This window comes from Rhinatrema bivittatum, chromosome 5 (genome assembly GCF_901001135.1).
Source record: "Rhinatrema bivittatum chromosome 5, aRhiBiv1.1, whole genome shotgun sequence".
Lineage (NCBI taxonomy): Eukaryota > Metazoa > Chordata > Amphibia > Gymnophiona > Rhinatrematidae > Rhinatrema > Rhinatrema bivittatum.
In genome coordinates, this window is record NC_042619.1 from 63175241 (window position 1) to 63198156 (window position 22916).

Sequence of the window (22916 nt, forward strand, 5' to 3'; positions counted from 1 at the left end):
TATTTGACTCCATTTTTTACTGCTATTCAGAGACTAGGCTATAGCTGTTTTTTTTAATGCAGAGGACATTCAGGTTGTAATCTATGACAAATCTGATGGTAGGAATGAGCTGGCTAAATTTAATGATTGTCTAGACTTTACTGCAAAATGGTTTTTCAATCATAAATTAAATGTTAATCCAGAATAATCAGAAGCATTATAGATAAGTAGATGAAATATGCCCTTGAAGATTATCCATGAGGAGCTCTAGAAAAGTTCGCTGTATATACATATCATATATACATTAAGAGGGCGGTGTATTTTGGACATTTATAATAGCATGTTCAAGGTATATATGCAAGATAAAAATGTATATGTGTGTGTGGTCAAATAAGTGGGTGGGTTGGAGCAAGCGAGTAACATGGTGTGGCCTGGTTCTCCTACGCTCGGGCATCGGGGATTGCCAGTCCTCTCTCCCCCCCTCCCGAAGCAAAGCGCAGGGCGAAAATCGACTCGACATGTTATTAAAGCAAATAGAAATTGTAACAAAAGTAAACTTACTGCATGCTTCCAGCAGCCCCAGGCCTCTCTCCCCTCCTCCAGAGGTGCGCACCGCGGCTCCCCTGCTTCCCGGGGCAGCCAGCGGCGAAAGCGGCTTCCAGCAGCCCCGCTGGCGAAGGTGCATGAATGCACATCCAATTTGGGCGCTCAAGGCAGCAAAGGCGCATGAGCGCACGCCGTGTCCGAGGTCACCAGCGCACCCAGGATACTGTATAGGTGCTGTATAGCGCTCTATACAGTAAAATGGATTGCGTTTCATGGACGCTTCATGGACGCACTTTGGACGCGGCTTGCATTTGTGTCTAATTTAAATACTGTTTCGAGCGGTATGTGATCCGAACTGTGCGTGCGGCAAACGAGCGGTCGCCCGGCACTACTGCACTTTTTCTTACGCGCCCTTACTGTATCGGCCTGACTGCATGCAGGGACTTGTAGTTTTGCTTTTCTTAAGCTGTGAATAAGCAAGTCAGAACTGCAAGGCCCTGCATGCAGCAGGGTAAAACCAGGATTAGGTCAACCTGTCCTTAAAATCTGGTGCCATTTGGCAACTCTACTAATACCCAAAGCAAAAGAGGGTTCCCATTGCAAGAAATTTATGTTAATAAATGCATATCTTGATTTTTAAACAAGTCTCTATAAAAGCATTGCTTATTCCAGAAATAGACTTTGGAAGTTAATGTTTCTTTTTTTAATATATATATATTTAACATAAATGTGAGGTATGTAGTTAAACATAATTCTAGTAAAAACAATCCAACCAGGAGTTATTTATACTTTAATATTCAGCCAGGGAGTATAGCATTTTAAATTAAGGGAAGAATCATATATATTTTGGAAGCGAGTAGGTGCATGATTTTGAAATTAATCAGAATCTAATATGAACTAGGAGTAGGATCCAGAAAGAATATGAGTTAAACCAGAACAAGTGAAATCTAAGCATATGTGATATAACTTGGAGAAATCTGTATTATATCCAACTTTTCTTGATCAAAGATTTGGATTCTCTTTGACTGCTTCACATCTTCAATTATTAACATAAAATCTGTACCAATCTGAGGCTATTCAGATTTATTTTTTAAATCCAAGAATTAAAATGAGTTGAAGCTGGCTGTAATGCTCTTAAGTAATTGATGTTTGCCAATATCTACTTTTTAACCCTAAGCATTTATTAAAGTAGCAATATTACCTTTATTTCTTAAAATATCAGCTTTCCTGATTTTGCTTTAATTCTAGGTCTGTATTCTTTTTCCTCAATTATATTTTATTTTCATATATCATGGAATTAAAACTATGCAACTTTCATTATTAAGCCTCGCCTCTCCCAAAATCTCTTCTTCCCTCTTTTTGGCCAGGTGGACAGTATACTACTGTCCACCTGGCCAAAATGATCAGACAGATGATGAAATGCTAAGAGAAATCAGGGAACCTAACCATTTGGCAGTGCAATAATAATGGGAGATTTCAATTACCACAAAACGCTGGTGCAGGATAAATGTTAAACCACCAATTCTATGGTGTATTTTAATAGCAGTTCCAAATGGCAAAGAATAATACTGTTTATAATGGCAACTCCATGAATTCAGATATGAGGGTTTAAACAGGTATCCTGCACCAGCGTTTTGTGTTACTTGCTAATGTGCAAGGTTGATGCTTCTTCCTCTTTTAGATTTCAATTACCCCAATATTGATTGGGTAAATGTAACATCAGGACATGCTAGAGACATAAAGTTCCTGGATGGAATAAGCGACTGCTTCATGGAGCAGCTGCAAAGGTTAAAAGTGTACAACAGGCATGGACACTGTTTATAAATACAATCTTAGAAGCGCAGTCAGGGTGTATTCCATGCATTAAGAAAGGTGGAAGGAATGCAAAACAATTACCAGCATGCTTAAAAGGTGAGGTGAAAGAGGCTATTTTAGCTAAAAAATAATCTTTCAAAAATTGGAAGTAGGATCCATCTGAGTAAAATAGGAAAAAGCATAAGCATTGTCAAGTAAAGTGTAAATATTGATAAGGCAGGCTAAGAAAGAATTTGAAATGAAGTTGGCCATACAGGCACAAACTCATAATAAAAACTTTAAAAATATATCTGAATCAAGAAATCTGTGAAGGAGTCGGTTGAACAGTTAGATGACCGAGGGGTTAAAGGGGCTCTTAAGGAAGATAAGGCCATTGCAGAAAGACTAAATGAATTCTTTGCTTCTGTTTTGCTAATGAGGATGATGGGGAGATACCGATTCCTGAGATGGTTTTCAAGGGTGATGATTCAGATGAACTGAACCAAATCACTGTGAATCTGGAAGATGTAGTAGGCCAGATTGATAAACTAAAAGAGAAGCAAATCACCTAGATTGGATGGTTCTGAAAAAACTAAAAAATATGAAATTCCAGATCTATTATTTAAAATGTGTAACCTATTATTAAAATCACCCTTTGTACCTGAAGACTGGAGGGTAGCCAATGTAATGCCAATATTTAAAAAGGGCTCCAGGGCAATCTGGGAAACTATAGATTAGTGAGCCTGATGTCAGTGCTGGGAAAAATATTGGAAACTATTCTAAAGATCAAAATCAGAGAGTATATAGAAAGATAGTTTAATGGAAGAAAGTCAGCATGAATTTACCTAAGGAAAGTCTTGCCTAACAAATCTGCTTCATTTTTTGAAGGGGTTAATAAACATGTGGATAAAGGTGAACTGGTAGATATAGTGTATTTGGATTTTCAGAAGTTGTTTGACAAAGGGCCTCATTTTCCAAGCACTTTACCGCGTGCGAATGCAAATCAGTCATTTGGTATTCAGGGGGCGGAGCATATGTAAAGCAGTGTATCGTGTGCGGCGACACAGCCGCAGTGTTAGCGCGGCTAATAACTACAACTCCAACCTCGCGTTATGGACTTGAAAAGGATTACCGCCATCCACGATAGTTCCGGAGGGGGAGAGGGGGAGAGAGAGAGAGAGAGAGAGAGAGAGAGAGAGAGAGAGAGAGAGAGAGAGAGAGAGAGAGAGAGAGAGAGAGAGAGAGAGAGAGCGAGAGAGGAGAGAGACTTACTATAGTGCCTATGCCCTACATAGGTATTTAAAAACCCCTATGGGAGGGCCACCTACTAACTCGGGGTGGGGATTAGGTATGAGCGTCGGGGGTTGAGGGCCACTTTCGCATTCCACATGAGACCTACGGACAGAACAGTGGTCTCTAGTGCAGATTTGCTGGCCGTCGGAGTGAGGACGCTCACTCCAAGCGGAGATTTGGCCAACATTCTCTCCACCTAGCATGTTGTTGCCCAGGTAGAGTGTCCATCAAGCTAGGTAGAGAGAACGTTGCCCAAACCACTTCTTGGAGTGAGCGTCCTCACTCCGACAGCCAGCAAATCTGCACTAGAGACCACTGTTCTGTCCGTAGGTCTCATGTGGAATGCGAAAGTGGCCCCCAACCCCCGACGCTCATACCTAATCCCCACCCCGAGTTAGTAGGTGGCCCTCCCATAGGGGTTAAAATACCTATGTAGGGCATAGGCACTATAGTAAGTCTCTCTCTCTCTCTCTCTCTCTCTCTCTCTCTCTCTCTCTCTCTCTCTCTCTCTCTCTCTCTCTCTCTCTCTCTCTCTCTCTCTCCCCCCTCCTCTGAAACAGGCTGTCTGTGGGACTATTGTGCACTGTGATAAACAAAACCGGCAAATATTGTGCACCGCGATAAAAGACTGAAAGAATCATTGTGCACTGGGAAAACATCGCGTGCGGCACTAATGTTTTCGTGAATGGCGAAAACATCGCCGCACGCGATTTTTCCCCACTGCACGAAAGAAGCCTCATTTGCATTGGTAACGCCCCCTAATGCGTTACCAATGCGATATTGGAAAATAAGGCCCAAAGTCCCTTATGAGAGGTTTCTAAGAAAACTAAAAAGGCATGGGATAGGAGGCGATGTCCTTTCGTGGATTACAAACTGGTTAAAAGAGAAGAAACAGAGAGTAGGATTAAATGGTCAATTTCTCAGTGGAAAAGGGTAAACAGTGGAATACCTTAGGGATCTGTAGGACCAGTGCTTTTCAATATATTTATAAATGATCTGGAAAGGAATACGACAAGTGAGGTTATCAAATTTGCAGACGGTACAAAATTATTCAGAGTAATTAAATCACAAACAGATTGTGATAAATTGCAGGAGGACCTTGTGAGACTGAAAGACTGGGCTTCCAAGTGGCAGATGAAATTTAACATGGACAAGTGCAAGCTGATGCTGCAGTTACACAATGTTAGGTTCTATCTTACGAGTTACTACCCAGGAAAAAGATTAGGAGTTATAGTGAATAATACATTGAAATCGTCGGTTCAGTGTGCTGCGGCAGTCAAAAAAGCAAACAGAATTTTAGGAATTATTAGGAAGGGAATGAGACTGCACCTGGAATACTGTGTACAATTCTGCTCGCCACATCTCAAAAAAGATATAATTGCGATGGAGAAGGTACAGAGAAGGGCAACCAAAATGCTAAAGGGGATGGAACTGCTCCCCTGTGAGGAAAGGCTGAAGAGGTTAGGGCTGTTCAGCTTGGAGAAGGGACAGCTGAGGGGGGATATGATAGAGGTCTTTGTTTTTTTCTTTTCTTTTGGGCAGGGATTTTGTTTACGGTTGGCTGGGTAGCCACTTGTTAATGGGCAACTTTATGTTTTGGTCAGTGACTGAGGGTACACAGATTCCCCATTCGCAATCACATCTTTCATGTTACCTTGTATTTTGCCTATGCTAATATTAATAAAAAAGATTTGAAACATAAAATCATGAGAGGTCTAGAACAGATAAATGTAAATCAGTTACTCTTTCGGATAATAGAAGGACTAGGGAGGTACTCCATGAAGTTAGCAAGTAGCACATTTAAAACTAATCAAAGAAAATTCTTTTTTAGCCAACACCCAATGAAGCTCTGGAATTTGTTGCCAGAGGATGTGGTTAGGGCAGTTAGTGTAGCTGGGTTTAAAAAAGATTTGGATACATTCTGGGAGGAGAAGTCCATTAACTGCAATTAATCAAGATGATTTAGGGAATAGCCACTGCTATTAATGGCATTAGAAGTATGGGATCTACTTAATGTTTTGGGTACTTGCCAGGTACTTATAACCTGGATTGGCCACTGTTGGAAACTGGATACTGGGCTTGATGAACCCTTGGTCTAACTCAGTATGACAACTTCTTATGTTTCTTAGGATCTTTATTTTAAAAGCATCAGAGTGCCACTTGCACACGTTATTAAATAATAAGCAGCACACTGGCACCCCAGTTAACTTAGACACATAGCATTGGGGAGGACTAAGAAAGAAAAGTTGGAAAAATAAAACATTGCATTTATTTTCAGAAGTGACAAAAGAAACAAGGGATTTTTTTTTACACTTAATATTACTGCCATGACTCTTTACCTTTCTTTGTTGATGTCAGGATTCCGGTGTAGCAACCTACTTCAGCACCATGTACTGCCCTGTTCTATCTTCCTGCATAGTCTGAAGTTGCTTATATGTTGCCATTGCTATACCTTACCACAACTGATTATTGTGAAGCAAGCAGGGAGATAGGCTCCAGGTTTTTGCACCAAAGGATGAGTATGCAGAGTTCCTGGGCTTTTCTCTTTTCCATCTTCCTTCTTCCTAGGTCCCTAGAACTGCTCTGTCACTGTTCACTGCACACCAGAAACTGCAGTAGCCGCCTGTGGCTGAATGTCAAGGTGCCATCCTCTTCAAAGCTCACCTAATACTTGCCCTGTTACTTGCCATGATGTCAGCACCATGGCAGTCCTCGGTACTTCCTCCATCCAAGCAGCTATGAATGCAATATCTGAGGTGTGCCTGTGCTGTCACTGGCCAAGAAGTAGAGGCTTGTGTTGAGAATCAGATTTAGATTGTCTATAGGAAGTATACCAATAAGCCACACGTCTGGGTCTAGAAAATGAATATTTACCAAATGACAATTTTAAAAAATAGTTTTGCCAATTGGGCTGTTTTTGGTGATGTCATTTATTAAAAAAAATGAAACCATTTTGTTTAATAAAGACACAATAATCTGACAGTATATCTTAATATATGGCAAGCAAATATCTTGTGCCAAGACTTACTTTTTTAACTTCATACTTAATGGCAAGTTTTAAGCGACAGAGGCTAGGGCGAGCACCAGACTCTACATGAGTATGGTTTGTTTCCACATCCCCATTCAGAATAGCTTCTACTTCTTCAGTATTTCTGCACAAATCGAGGAGTCCAACAACAAAGTCCTTGCATTGCATAGACAATTTTTTGTAGTCATTCTAGAAAACAAATAGAATATTGCAGTTAAATGAAAAGTGTACCATAAACCTAACAGTCTTAGGCCTAGATTTATCAACATGTGATAACTTTTGCATCAATAAGACCTGTGATAATGAAAAGGGATGTCACTATAATTTTAGAGTTACCACACCAACTTAGCATAGTACTTTATCACAATGGGACCGATGCAAAAAAAGTTGCCCTGAAAGCAGGCACCGTGTGTTCAGCGCCCGCTTTCATAACGCACCCCCAGGCACCTATCCTGGGGGCATGATGCAATATTTAAATTAGGGCTCATGCTGTCAAGGAGGTGCTAGGGGCGCGCCCCTAGCACATCCATGACAGCGCGAGCCGGAGAGAGGTCCGCTGTCGGTGGCTATCCGCCGGTTAAGAAAACGGACACTGAATTTATCAGCGTCCCATTTTTCTAACCAGCACAAATGCAGGGGTTAGGAAATAGACGCTGATAAATTCAGCGTCCATTCTCCGAACCTGACTACTGGCATCAGAAGGAATGTATAAAATCAATATTAAAGTGTGGGGCACTTAATATTAATTTATTCACTCCTTCACTTATTGCCGATTGGTCCCTTTACTGTCACTTGTCAGTGAAAGGACCAATCACCTTTCAGAAGGCTGTCCTTATTGCATAAGGGGATTAGTTAGAGCCTCTACAACCCGCGCCTACCTGCGGGTTATACACTGTGCTGGGCTAAGTGCACTGTATTGCATCGGCCTCAATGTGTGTTAAAGTTTTTGAACCCTGCACTATTTGTGCTTTATAAGTAGTGAAGTGCTGAGAGAGATTGAGAGAAAGAGAGAGACTCTTTATCAAGCTTTCATAGTAGTCAACTATTCATATCACTATAGGAGGGCCAGCTAGTAACTCAAGGTGAGGTTTTGGTGGTGGTCTAAGGTTTTGGGGCCTGTTTTACACGCACAGTGAGACGTATGAAAAGCACAGTAGACTTTGGTGAAGATTTGATGTGATTTGGAGTGAGGAAAGTCAGACTAAGATGAGATTACTTCAATGTTCTCTCACCCTAGCTTGATAATACCCTGGAAGAGAGTCCAATAAGCTAGGGCGAGAGAAAATTGTAGAAATCTCATCTTTGTGTGACTTTCCTCACTCCAAATCATGTCACATTTTCACCGAGTTCAATTGTGCTGTTCGTATGTCTCTGCAAGTAAAACTGGCCCCAAAACCCTAGACCACCACCAAAACCTCACCTCGAGTTACTAGCTGGCCCACCTATAGCAGTATAAATAGTTCACTACTATGTGTGCGCCCCCCGAGAGTGTATCTCTCTCTCTCTCATAATGCCCCTCATTTTAATTAATCCTGTCCCTTTGAATAAATTTGCATTCACGTTGCAATAACTATCATGTTGGTAACACCATAGCACATTTTGATAAATGACCCTGTTAGATTGTCCACATTATGAGCTGCCTTCTTATACTTATGGGTCGATTCACTAAGACTTTTGTCCTGTTCTGCATTTATGGGAAAAGACCTTGATGAATTAGGTACTTCATCATTATTGGTATATCTGAAAAAGCGTTCCTCATGCCAAATGACACCAAATCTTCACCAAGGTGTACTGTGTTGTTCGTACATCTCACTCTACATGCGAAACTGGCCTCTAAACCCTATACCACCACTAACACCTCACCTCAACCTATTAGGTGGCCCTCCTATAGACGCATGCATTATTGATGAATCTAGGCCCAAGTCTGATATATTTTCAAGGATGTATGAAAGGTACGATACAAGATTTTGACTTTCTATTACAGACACATCACCTTGTTCAATGAGTTCTCATCTCATGTCAATCATATCAAATAAGATTTCCTTGCCCCCTTACTGCAGCTCAAGACCACAAAACTATGCTAGACTAGGCCAAGGTCTGTGGAAACACAGAGGTTAAAGTTTGATTTCAACATCACGGCAAACTTAATCATCCCTACTCTGCAATGTTGTCAGCTTTCTTTAAGTGTATTCTTTGGGATAACTTAAGGTTGTATATTCATTAAAACTATAGAAAATCTAAGCAAATGCTTTTTTTGAAACCACTGTATTTTTGCTCTCTGGGCAAAGGAATCTTGACAACATTTTTTAAAAATAATTAAAGCAAAAATAACATCAAGTTTTGAAAGCTTATATACACCATTTTTTTTTAATGGACCCTTTAAAGGTTATCAAATGTATGAAGATCCAGTGTTGCTACTTTATCATTCATGATCAATCTATTCTGCTCTTTTTGTGGATAAACAAATGCATATTAGTTTGCTTTTAAAATCCCTAGATGTGGATAAAGTTCTGTGGAGCTCCTTATTCTATTTTATCCTCTCAATGACGTTTATTATTTTATGTATCTGTAGCACTGATACTGTCTACACTGCTGAACAGAGTAAACATATTATGTAGGATTTGCAAAACCATTTACCCAGATAATGGTGAGATACCTGGGTAAATTGACTGACTGGAAATCGCCCTCACATAATCTAGCTAAAGTACGCTAGGCGTTCAGTAGTGCATATAATTTTAGCCAACTTGAGGGGAGGCATTCCTGGACTTGTTAAAGGCAGGGTTGGAAAACAACATCTGTAGCCTGCTGCATTGCCAAATCTACATGTACTGTTTTCCAGCCAAAGTCTGACCATATCAAAAGCAGGTGCAGTGTTTGTTAGTCCTTTGTATCTATGGGCAGTTTTTCCAAGGAAAGTCTGCACATTAGGGACATGCAAGCAGAAAAATGTAGTTCTGTAAATTTTTTGTTTTGCATCGTACTGTTTCATTTTGACTTGAACTTTTTATTTATTTATTTATTTATTTATTTATTATTTTTACTATACCGGCTTTCATGACATGAATCACATCAAACCGGTTTACAATTAACAAAGTGTGCAAGGTAAGAGAGAACTCAAACAACTGGAACAAGAGCATTGTAAGGAGAGTGACAGTTACAATAAAACAGGGAAATAAATAACTGGGAGCTGGAGGAGAGAAGAGGGGAAGTTAACTGACAGCAAATTATTTACAAGGTAACAAGATTGAATCCGATTTAGTGTTAGTGTGCACTAAAATGAAATAGAGTGCACCAAAATTGCATGCACTAACACACAATAGTGCACGCAGTTTCATGTTAGCGCTTGCTATTTCATTTAAAGGTGAATTTTCAAAATATTACATGCATAAAAATTTGCATATACGGATGTAAATAACATGTATTCGTATGTATGCTATCTTATAAACCTCAAATATACATGCATAAATAGAGTTTATGTGTAAATATATGTATGTAAAAAAGGGGAGGTCTAGGGGCATCCCAGAGCGGAGTCTAAATTATAAGACGAATTTCAAAAGCGATACATGCGGCAAAAACAGGAAATGCATGCGCATGTATCACCTGATCGATTTTATAAAGCTACCGATGTGTGAATATCTTGCATCGAAGAAAAAAGGGGCATGGGTATTCCAGACATGTGCATATTTATTTATTTATTTATTTGTCAGGTTTTATATGCCATCATTTGAATTCATCATTATAAATCCATCAAAACGATTTACAAAATATGAAGGTTACATGTTAAGGGATAAACAGAGTTTTAAAATGGTTCAAACTGTTGTTAAACATAGGGGAAACAAATGTTAGTTAATTACTGTTCTGGTTTACGTTTAACTTCATAGTTATAGTCCATAGTTGTGATAAGTTCATATATTCATTTAATCTTCAGGTTGAAGTGGAGGGTGAAGTGGAGGGTTGAAGTTCACCCAATGAACAACACAAGTTGTTGTGTTGTTCATTGGGTGAGTTGGTATGCTTTGTTGAACAACCATGTTTTTAGCTCTTTTTTGAATGTTTTTAGGTTTTCTTGAGTTCTGAGTTCAGTTGGGAGGGAGTTCCAGAGTTTGGGCTACCTAGGGAGATTGCTCTCTTTTGGGTTGAGGTGAGTTGATTGGAATGAGTAGGAGGTGTTTTTAGAAGTCCCTTGTTTGCTGATCTGAGGTTTCTATTAGGGGTATGTAGTTTTATAGATGAGCTTAGCCAATTTTCTTGTTTTTCGTATATAATTTTATGGAGGATGGATAGTACTTTGTATTCAATTCTGAATCTTATTGGTAGCCAGTGTAGTGAGATAAGTATTGGAGTGATGTGGTCGCGCTTTTTGGATCCAGTGAGGATTCTTGCAGCTGCGTTCTGTAGGATCTGTAGTGGGCGAATGGTGTTTAGAGGTAGGTTGAAAAGGAGTGAGTTTCAGTAATCTATGTTGGAGAAAATTAGTAATTGAAGGACTGTTCTGAAGTCATTATTGGAAAGAAAAGGTTTTAAATGACGGAGAGTAAGTAGTTTATGATATCATCTTTGATTTTTGTTGTGATATGGTTTTCAAAAGAAAGTTCTCTGTCGATTATTACTCCGAGGTTGCGGGCATGGTTGATTGGAGATTATAACTGAACTTTGGTTCATTAGGTTGAGTGGTGGTATTTGAGGAGAGTTGTTTTTTCTGTCTAATAAAATCATTTCAGTCTTGTCAAAGTTGAGGATGAGTTTTAAGTTGGTTAGTATTTCCTTAATATTGTTTAGGTAAGTTGCTGTTAATTTGTAAGTTTCTTCTAGTCATTTTTTATTGGGATTAATATTTGAATATCATCAGCATAGATGAAGTATGTCAGATTGAGATTTGATAGGAAGTGGCATAATGGAAGTAGATAGATGTTAAAGAGCGTCGCTGACAGAGCGGATCCCTGGGGAACTCCTGTTCCCCATATGTAACTGCGTCCATGGGTACGCATCCAGGCCTATTTCAGGACAAAGTTACTTCTGCTATAGATAGATGAGGTGTAAGTCAATATAAAACTATTTTTAGCCATCTATGAACTGCTTGAGGGGTCTAGCTCAACTGGGGGGCATCCAGTCTAAAGAACCGGGGGGGGGGGGGTGGTTTGAGGACATAGCTATAGATTGGGCAAACTGGTGGGTGAACTGGTTAAACTGGTCATTTCCTGGATGCACGCATGTTATAAAATTACCTCACTTGTATGTCTAAATGCCATTTCCCTGCTGTTTGTATACACGCGCCAGGACTATTTTATAACATGCGTGCATATATGCACACAGGATATAAAATTTTAGTGCATCTTTCCATGCATCCATATAAACGTATATATGGAGCCCATGCGCATATTTTAAATTTATCCTTTCTGTGTGCAAGTTACTAATTTTATGAGCGACTTAAGCTCGTAGATTTGTTAAAATTATAAGGTCAATTTTAAAAGCTCGACCAGTGCATTAATTAGGGGATGCGCATGCCTCAAGTGGATTTTAAAAGCTGCTGAGACATGCACGAATCTACCAGAGCACACATATCTCAGAACATTTTGAAAAGGGGCGGTGCCATGGTCTGGGTGTGGCATTTTGGGGCATGAACCTGAGATGTGCACGTAAATAATTACATGATCTGGTGCACGTGGAGGCCCCCGCTGCATAACTTTAATCCTGCTATGGATGACATGTCAGTTAAAAAATAAAAAATAAAATAGGCAAACTTGCGGGGTTGTACGGGTCGGGGCTAACTGGGGGAAGTGAAGGCTATTAAACTAGGGGAATTTGGAGAACCTATCTCTTAACTGGGCGAACTGGGGATGAACTGGTAAACCTGGGAATGGTCTCAGCACGTGCCCCTTTCAAAATCCTGCAATTTACGCGGCAGAAACGGTATTTGTGCACACACACTTAAAATTTGGTGCGCATGTGCGTGTGGCCAGGCTATTTTATAATATGCATGCATATGTGCGCGAATGTTATAAAATGCCCATGTCCCGACTTATGTGCACCAAAGTGCGCCCACCTGCCGTTTTGACATTTAACATCTATTTGTGTAAGTTTACACCTGCTCATTATCTAGCATAACTTTATGTTTATCTATTTATTAATTGTCTTTATTGTGAAGTACTAACTGGGTGGAAGGTAGGGAAAGGGAGTTCAGGATGAAGAACCAGGAGAGTCTTGATGACCTGGAAAAGGACTGGGCTAACTGATGGATTAATTGATAAAACTGGTAATTTCACTTATGCAGTTATGTTACAAATTTGCGGACTTACATGTAAAAAACAACTTACCTGGGATGCTACTTAAATTTTGCATGTAAAATCTCTATGCGTATATTTGTAAAATATAAAGTAAAAAAAAATATTCATAGAGCAGAGAAGTTAATGATAATGAGCAGCTCCTAACATCAAATGCGATAGAGTAATGCACAGCAATGCGGGTTTTAAGGCTGGAAATAACTACACCTTTTTCCTGTGCATTGTGGCAGTGTTAGCTGTGCATTCCTGACCAAAAAGGATTTATCGGGAAGGGAGCAAGAGAGAGAGAGAGAAAGAGACCACTATGTCACTCTTCTATTTATACCACTGTAAGAGGGGGCACTATTTTGTCAGGGTGAGGTTTGGGCGGTGGGGTAGGTTTTGGGGGACAACTTTATATACACAGTCAGAGGTACAAACAGCAAAATTGATATCACTGAAGATTTTCTGTCATTTGGAGCGATGAAAGTTAAAAGAGGAATTGATTTGTACAAAGTATTCTCTACCCAGTTTGCACTCTCACCTAGCTGCAATCTCTATCTATGCTGCTCATACCTCTGACTGTATATGTAAAACTGCCCCCCAAACCTACCCAACTGCCCAAACCTCACCCCGAGGTAAGAGTGCCCCCTCTTACAGTGGTATAAATAATAGGGATGTGCAATTGTTTTTCCTGAATTAGGCAATTTCAATGAAATTACCTAATTCGGAATGGTTCAGGAGAACCGAAAAATGACTGAAGTTTTTCTGAAATTTTGGAAAAAATTCATTTTCGGGTTAGTGCGTGCTAACTCCTGATAGTGCGCACTAATTCTGCCACGTTAGTGTGCATTATCGGGAGTTAGCGTGCACTCTCCCGTTAGTGCGCACTAACCCAAAAATCGGAGCCCCCGAAAAAAAAACCCACTGCGGGAAAACGAAATTCCCGCAGGGGCCTCCGAAATGAAGCCCAACACGAAATTTAAACCCAAAGCACAGCTCTAATAAATAGTAGCGTGTCATTTTAGTCTTTTTCTCTCGCTGTCATTTGCGATAAAAAAACTTTTCGGTCAGTAATGCACCTGCAGTGGATTAATCTGCGTGCGATGAGAAAAATAGAGCGGGTGCAATAAGTGTATCGTGCATTGCGGAAATTACCTATGCAATGCGGTAGCAGGGAAATTATCCTAACCACGCCCCATTTGTATGGCGGGCACTATTTCTGCTACCTTTATAGCATTTTGATAAATCTAGGGCTAAGTAAGATGGACCTCTGGGAGCAAGAAACTGACCACCCTTCAATGTTTCAGCTGGACTGCTTTTTCACCTGTGCTGCTGCAGGGGAATCTTGCTGAAGAGTTAGCTATTATGTAGTGTTTTTCTTTTCAATTTAATCACCCTTCTTAACAATTTAACGCTCTGACAAGTACTACAAGATGATGATAAAAAAGAATGGTTTCTTTAGCCAGTGTTAACACTTTTGTTTTTTATGAATGAGGTTTTGAAAAGCACATTGCCAAAACAGATAGTCGGATAAGTCTCAAATAGAGCGACTTATTAGCATTATTTGTGATTTATCCATCTATCTTACTTAAGGCCTGATTCACTAAGGCATTTCTCCCCTTTCTGTGTCTAATGGAAAATGCCTTGATGAATCAGGCCCTTAGCCAGATAAGTAGTGGCTTTTATCTGGCTATGTGGTGACAAAGCTGACTAGCCGGATAAGTCAAAATTTATCCAACTAACTTGAATATCTATTTATGGGTATTTTTTACATATGCATGAATGCTGCAGAGAAGAATTATGCTTATTTTATAATTCATGTATATAATGATATGCACAAGTTATAAAATATTGGGATAGATATTTATACTGCCATATACACATGTATTTGAGTGCTCACAGATCTTTTAAAGTTATCTTTCCCATGTGCAATAATTTTAGTGCACACAAAATGAAATAGCAAACATTAACATGAAACAGCACGAAACAAAAATGGACATCCCTCCCTACAGCACATGCTTCCCCTTTGAAAATTAGGTACTAGATCCACAAGTATAAAGTGTTCATGAACAGTGTACCTAGAAGAGATGCTTGACAATTTAAATTGCCTCCATTGTGCTGTGTATAAATCAGTACAGGGACACAATGATTGAATGAACTCGGGTCTTACAGATCCGTTAGAAAAAGAGGTTCTCAACCTCAATGAACTTCCATTTTTGGGGCGAAGAAACTGAAATATACGATAGACAATAGGAATGGAGATACTGCAGGAATTGTGAAGTGGAGAGGAGATTACTGGAAAAACCTCTCTGAAGAAGGGCATCTCCAGGTCGGATTGTATGGCTTGCAAAGAGAAGGCCTGCTGGATTTAAAGACAAACTGGATTCTAGGAAGGTGGTAACCAAGAAGAAAAACATGCCAGATATTAGGGGAAAAGCGTTGTGCCTTTGTCAGTATTTTGAGGTGAATATTCAAAGCCCGGCATGCAAATTACTTAGGAGATGAGTGAATAAGTTGAGCTTGCGCACTCTGAGCAAATTTTAAAAGCCACGGAGGGAAGCATGAATCTTCCACAGCACACACATCTCAAAAGTTTCCAAGAAGAGGTAGGGCATGGGCATTGGTATTTCAGAGCGTGACCCTAAAATGTGTGCAGAAATACTTACACACCCCAGTGCCCACTGAGGTCCCCTGCCGCATAACTTTATTTCTGCTATGGATGATGTGTAAGTTAAAAATTAAAGAAAGCTAGGCTGATCTGTGGGGTTTTAAGGGTCGGGGTTAACTGGTGGGAATGAAAGCAATTAAATTAGGGTGGTCTTGAGGACGATCTCTTAACTTGGCAAACTAGGGATGAACTGGTAAAACTGGCAATAGCATCAGCATGTGCCCCTTTTAAAATCCCTGATTTACATGGTAGAAGTGAGATTTGAGCACACATGCATGAATCATTTAAAATTTGATGCACATGTGTGTGCGCCAAACTATTTTATAACATGCACAGATACGTTATAAAATGGCCGCGTCCCTGGGCGCGGGACAATGTATGTGAACAAAAATGTGCACATGCGCACCAGTTTAAAAGAGTCTATCCCTGATTTTAAACTCCTCACACTCTATCTTGACATAATTATTGGTAACAAAATCATGAATTCCTCAATCTTTTAACACGTCCTTCTAAGTAAGTCCTCTTAAAAATTCTTTACCCTGTTTATTTGTAGTTTTCGACAGACATAGTTATGACTGAATATCCTTCAGAAAGCTTTAGTCACTTTGAGGCCCACATTCAATAACCAGGCAAGTGTATAAGTTATCCAGCTACAGTTAGCTGAATAACATGTCACGGATATTTTGTTGGACAAATCTCCCACTAAATATACTCCGCTAATGTATCTGGATAATGTTACTCAGATAACTTTTAAATGTTTAAATTATTCAGGTACATGTACACAAATAGCTTAAATCTTAACTAGCTGTATTCAGAATATAGCCAGATAAGTGTCCCCACCCCCCCAATAAAAACCTTCTGGGTCAGCAGGCTCAATCCCCCACTCCACCCTCAAAATCTGTAACAAAGATGTCAAGCATAGCACTCACGTCCCCCCTCCAGAAGCCAACCAAAAGAATTAATATAAGCTGCAGGCCGTAGTGACCTGAGGAGCTTCCTCACCCTCCCCACTCCACAATTTGGTAAATAAAAGGCAGACTTCCAGCCTCCTCCTAACTCCCACCCTCCAAACCTTACCTTAACCCTCCCGCACTCACCCAAGAAGGCCAGAGAGGGAAACTAAGCTGGTAGAACTGTAAGGCCAATGTGAGGTTATCATAGTGGCCATGATAAGAAATGCAGGCAGCTGGAGTGCCCTGACTGAAGATTCCATATGAAACACAACTGGGTGTGGTGTATAGGATGAATATTGAATGATTATATAAATATTAAAAATTATTAATAAAGAATAAAAGAATAAATTTAATTACAAACTGTTAAAAATTATTTTAATAGAATACCTTATAAAAAAACAATCACTATACGCTAAATCTTAACATGACCATGTTTCGGCAAGAATGCCTGCATCAGGGGTAGAATTTATTTGTAATAATCAAAATAAAAACTGCAAATGTATAAAGATGAGTCCAGATCAGTGCGCATATAAAACAGAATAAAATGCATTGCAAACTCTGCCCACAGGTTAAAAGTCTTAAGAGAAGTATTGCAGTGCATGCATATTGATGCCACACAAATATGGAATATGAGCAGAGATAGAGATGTATCTGAGATAAATAAACATATGGCATGTGCCAAGGAAAGCATATGGTCCCTAGAATAAAATAAAATTATGTAAATAAAAATAAAAAATGCTTTGAAGAAAATCTATAATAAAATATACTATGATTAAAAATTAACTATATATGCATATGAATATAAAAATAATTAAATATTAATAAATATTCTCATATATAGGACAAATTAAAATTGTCCATATGAACTTTATTTAAAATATGGAATTACATATATAGGAGATCAAGACATACAAAATGGTATAACATATACTAAAAAATGTTGTTAAGGTGGGCCAGCATTTTCATCCATCTGAGTTGAAAAAGCAATGCTGTGCCTGTACAGAATACTGAAAAAATAAAACAATAAAATAATATACAGCAATAAAAGTGTGATCTGTATAATTACTATTGTAGGTGTGGACCCTTAGATTGAGGTGGAGTTGGCGCAACCTGCAGGATGGAGCCCTGCAGGTTCCCACTGTCAGCAGGTAGAGTTGGTAGAGACACAGGCCAACTGGAGCTTCACCTATACCAACCCACATTCTTCTCGGGTTGAGCCTTTGGGTGCCAGGGCCAGCAGGTCTTAGTTGGAGGCCTCGGCTGATCATAAAATCCATCAAGGAGGATGGGTCAATCAGGTGAATTCAGAGGCAGGCTTGGGTCAGTGGCAGGCAGCTTATGAGAATGTCCAGGAGACAGGCAGAGGTCAAAGGCAGGCGGCATTCGAGGATATCCGGGAGGCAGGCAGTGGTCAGTGGCAGACGGCATTCAATGAATGTCCAGAAAGCAAGCCAAAGTCAATACCAGGTATTGTCAAAGGAAAGATGGGATGGATAGGCAGGGCAGGACGGTGAGGAGCAGAACAGGTGGGCAAAAGAGGAATAGAGAAGAACTGAGGAACTGACCACGAGTACTGAAGTGCAGGATGACAAAGACGACTGGACCAGGAAACAAAGATCAGGAATTGAAAATGAAGACCACTAGAACTGAAGACAGGAACGAAGACCAGAAACAGAAGACAAGAATGAAGGACCTTGGGAACACTCAGGCAACTCACACTCAAGGAGTGTAGGGAGACATGTTGCAGAGGTGAGGAGGAGATGCATCAAGGGCCTTTTATAGGCCTTTCCTCATGAGGTCATCACAGGGCGCCATTGACCTTTCCCTGCTACGGGCCCTTTAAATGAGAAGCTGTCAGGTGCATGTCTTAGGAGGGCATAAGGAGAGCATTGGCGGTGTCCTGCCGCGAAGACTGTAAGCAGCATCTTGCCATGTTGAGGAGCAGCATCTTGCCGCGCTGGAAAGGAGAGCGGCCTGGCAACGTCAGAGTGTAGCTGCTGGGACCTAGCCCAATGGGTAAGTGCGGCAGTTTGTGGGAGGAGCCCGCAGACCAACAAATGAAACAAATTACTATTGCAGAGAAAATTATCTGCATGTGTTTCATCTCAACTTATAATGAAAAGATATCATTTAACTATGTACGCAGGCAACCCTCATTTAATCTAATGTATTCCTAAAGATATTGAGTCGTATAAAAAATGACCAAAGACCATGAAAAACAACAAGCATGTTTAACAGAACAAATAAATACCTAAATAACCTTATATCCTAGAGACTTAATAAAACAGAGGTTCATATTCAGCCACTATCTGGCTGAACAACTTAGTCAGATAACTTGTTCAAAATAATCTCAGATGGAATGCCGGTATATAAAATATTTAAATAAATATCGCTCCCGGACCCCCGCTGGACCCCCGCTGGACTTTTGACAAGTCTTGTGGGGGTCAGGAGGCCCCCAAGCTGGCCAAAAGTCCCTGGGGGTCCAGCGGGGGTCCGGGAGCGATCTCCTACGCTCCTGACGTCGGGGGACAAAAAAACAAAATGGCGCCGGCGCTACCTTTGACCTGTCATATGACAGGTCAAAGGTAGCGCCGGCGCCATTTTGTTTCTACAATGCACGGAGGTCCGAGGTCCGAGAGTAAAAGATCACACCGGGACCCTTCCTCTGGACCCCAGGTAATTTAAGGCATTTTGGGGGGGTTCGGGAGGGTGGGGGGATTTATTTTAAAGGGTCGGGGTGAGTTTTAGGGATGTTTTAGTGTGCCGGTTTTCGATTTACACGATTTACACGATATTTAAAAAACCCAAACTGCGACGATCCGATTCCCTCCCCCTCTCAGCCGAAATCGATCGTTAAGACGATCGATCACACGATTCACATCTCTAATATTCAAACACCACCACTTAGCCGGTTAACACAGTAACATAATTACTATGTTATTCAGCTGAATGTTGGTGCTTTCTGCTCAATAGCAGCTCTAGCTTATCCATCTAATGTAGCCGACACTTAGGTGGATAAATCCAAACTTATCTGGCAAGTGGCACTGAATATCTATCTCGTAACATCTACCTGATTTTCGGAACACCGTTTCTTCAGCTAAAACTGCTGCAAAATGCCAAACATGTAAGTTATTTTTGGTACTCATGTTGTCAATGTTCTGGTGACTGATAAGCCTAATTTGAATAGGGGTGGAGCTACAGTGGTGGTTACATGTCTGAACTAAATAGCAATAAATATAAATAGTGAAAAGTAAGACGAATACAAAATAAAGCTAAAAATCCAGATGCATCTGTGTGTGCACACACATACATACATACACACATATATAGAAATAAATATCTGCACACATCTGGCACAGGTGTGTGCCAATGCATCATAACAAAAGGGGGGAGGTGGAAAGAATGGTGAGAAAGGATGTAGTATGTGGGGCACCCCTCCTCCTCCTTTCACCCCCTTTCCTATCAGTCACAACTTCTTTTCCATCAGATTCCCCCTTCCCATCAAAGCTCAGAGCCCCCCTCCCCCCCCGCCCCACAGTTCAAACATAAAGTCATTGAATCAAGCAGGAAGCATCTACTACTACTACTACTACTACTACTACTTGTCATTTCTATAGCACTACACAACATGCACAGTGCTGGGGTTGCTGTATGAAGGTAAGGGAGTTAGAAGCAAGACTCAGGTCCTAGTGACGCCACTTCTTCTGGCTCCTGTTAGCTGTCCCCGCTGCTGCTGCTCATGTCACCTTTTGCTCTTTAATGAAGGCCTAGGAGATTGATCTACCTCCTCTTTGGACCCCACATGGCTTAGGAATTGCATGGACCTTACTCCAAGACACAACTCCGGCTTTACTTCTGACTTCTGCAACTCCCAGCTCTGTATCTCTGCAGCCTTTGTGTTCCTCTCGTCCACTGTCTGTGACTTTTGTGATTTTGTGCACTTATGCATGACATTCTGTGCCTGAAAAGTCATCTAATTCCCTGGGGTATAATGGTGGAGCCTTAGCTCCAGCAGTAGAATGGGGAAGAGAACAATGGCAGCTTTCAGGGAGGGATGGGGGAGTCTGCCTATGCTGAAGGAACTTAGGCAGACTCTATGTCATTGGATAACTGCAGAAGGGCAGGAAACTGGGGACCCTGATTATCATATCAGAAAGCTGTATGAAAATGCTATGATGACAGTTTTTCAGTTTAATTTTCAGTGGATCAGTAATTAACTATCACAATCTTGTAAGCTGAACAGAATCCAAGGACTGACTTAATAGTAGCTAAATTACCCACTCATTTCTGTATCCATATTGCTCAACAATGGCATTGGTTGCTATGATAATCAAATGATTATAATATAATTATACAACTACTTAGAATTGATAATTAGTCAGGCCTTGTTGAAAGAACTCTGTTAGATTTGAAAAATGTAGCTGTCACTTATTTTTATAAACATAATAGCTAACTTTAGCTATCTGTTATCTACCTTGTTCTGACACTGGAACCAAGCATATAAAAATCTGAGGCTTTGGTGAGTAAGTGAGCTTTTGAAAATTGCTACAATATATGCCATTGAATTGTCCATAGGATTTACTTGTGCAAAGGCACTTTATTCAAGTAAATTGCTTTAGAAAATTGCTTCGACGGTTAGTTACATTTATGTGCATAACTCCTTTGAAAATTACCTCCTAAGAGTTTTGCATATGTAATTCTTGTGCATTTTAATGCACCTGCATAAACAAATAAAAAGCAATGGGTTGAGTCCATGGTAGGCAGTTTTTAAATGGTGAACGTTTTAGTTTAAAGTGTAAATGTGCTTACCATTTAAAATAAAACTAGCATGCCTTTACTACAGTGGCTCTCGATCCAGTCCACAGGGACCTTTTGGCCAGTCCATTTTTCAGCTTATCCACAATGAATATGCTTTAGATATATTTGCATGCACTGTCTCCACTGCGTGCATTTATATCTCATGCATATTAATGGCGATCAACATTCATGCGAAACAAATGGGTAAAATGCAGCAAATAAGTCAATTTTTCACTTCATTACAAAGGAAACAAACTGAAACATGACTCATTACCAAAATTTCCACGATTTTTCGTATGATTTGTTTTCAGCAACTTGCACTCACCTACTGCAAACTGCATGCACAAACTGCGATTTTGCACATAAGCTGCTGAAAACAAATAAGACTATTCTGAAAAAGAAAACAAAAACAAAATGAAATTTGGACATAAAACAAAAGAAAGAATTGAACTAAATGTTTTTGTGTATATGAAATCAATTGTGAATATCTTGAAAACCATATTGGTGGCCCCTGAGGACCTGGTTGAGGACCATTGCATTTCAACATAGGCCTAAAGGAATATAAATGTGTTTTTTCTGCACAAAATATTTACCAAAATCCAAGATGCAAAGCAACCTGTTTGTTAGTACATCACAACATACATACAGTATATAGGAAAGGTTTTTTTTAATACTGAGTATCAGTTTCAATATGTGAACAGTAGTCTTACTAAATATTTAATATTATGTACTGGTCTTTCAGAAAGATTTGTGCATTTTACAAACAACCTTAACTCACAAATAATTCTTCTTTCTTTATCCCTGAAAAATAAAGAATCCCTGAAAGATCCCTGGGCCCTACTTACTAAACTTTTTTTTTTCCCCACAGATTGTAACGGGCCAATTTTCAAAGCCAATACTGTGGGCAAAATGATGTTTTACCTGCATAAAACGATTGTTTGGAAATTGCTGCCCCCTTCACTGTGGATGAAAGTATTTTTACTTGTAACCGTGCTAGGGTGGGGATATTATGTGACCCTGTTCCCTCAGAGCAACACAGGAGCTCTCACCTGTCACAGTGCCAAGGTGTAGGTTGTTAATAGTGATGTATCTGTTCTGAAAATAGAGATGGATTGGCCTATCAGGGCTTCGGGCATGCCCCATTGGGCCATTCTGCCCAATCAAATGGTTTGTGCTGGTTGCTGCAGCCCCATGCCTGTGGAACTGCTGCAACCAGCACCAGGCCCCTCGACAGTTATTCACAGATAGTGGGAGCCCTTCCTGATAATCTCCACTCATTCTTGCTTACGCGCTTCCCTGTGGCAGCTGTGGCTACTCTCACACCTGCGTCCCTTTTAACGGCGGCTCCTCTCACATGCCCCCACCATCAGTGGCTCCTCTCATACAGTTCACATCTTCAGCCGCTCTGCTTCTCCTGCTTTCTTTGACACCAGCTCCCCTCATCCTCAGGCTTTGACAAAAAATAATAAATTAAAAAAAAAAACAGCATCAGGGCCTTGTAGCCCGCCAGCTTGCCACAGGCCAAAGAACACCTCCTCCCAGAGCATCAATAGACCCCCACCCAGACTCTATTCTTCTGGGATCCTGCCTGGATC

General features: G+C 40.3%; 1 protein-coding gene across 2 annotated transcripts in view; it reads right to left on the reverse strand.

The window, feature by feature from the left end:
• The window catches only part of TRPC6 (transient receptor potential cation channel subfamily C member 6), a 357579-nt gene that overhangs the window by 175459 nt on the left and 159204 nt on the right, over positions 1-22916 (reverse strand). For both annotated transcript variants that reach the window (XM_029602398.1, XM_029602399.1), the window contains exon 3: positions 6641-6829. In XM_029602398.1, coding sequence (XP_029458258.1) covers positions 6641-6829 — 189 coding nt within the window. The remainder of the gene's footprint in view (positions 1-6640; positions 6830-22916) is intronic.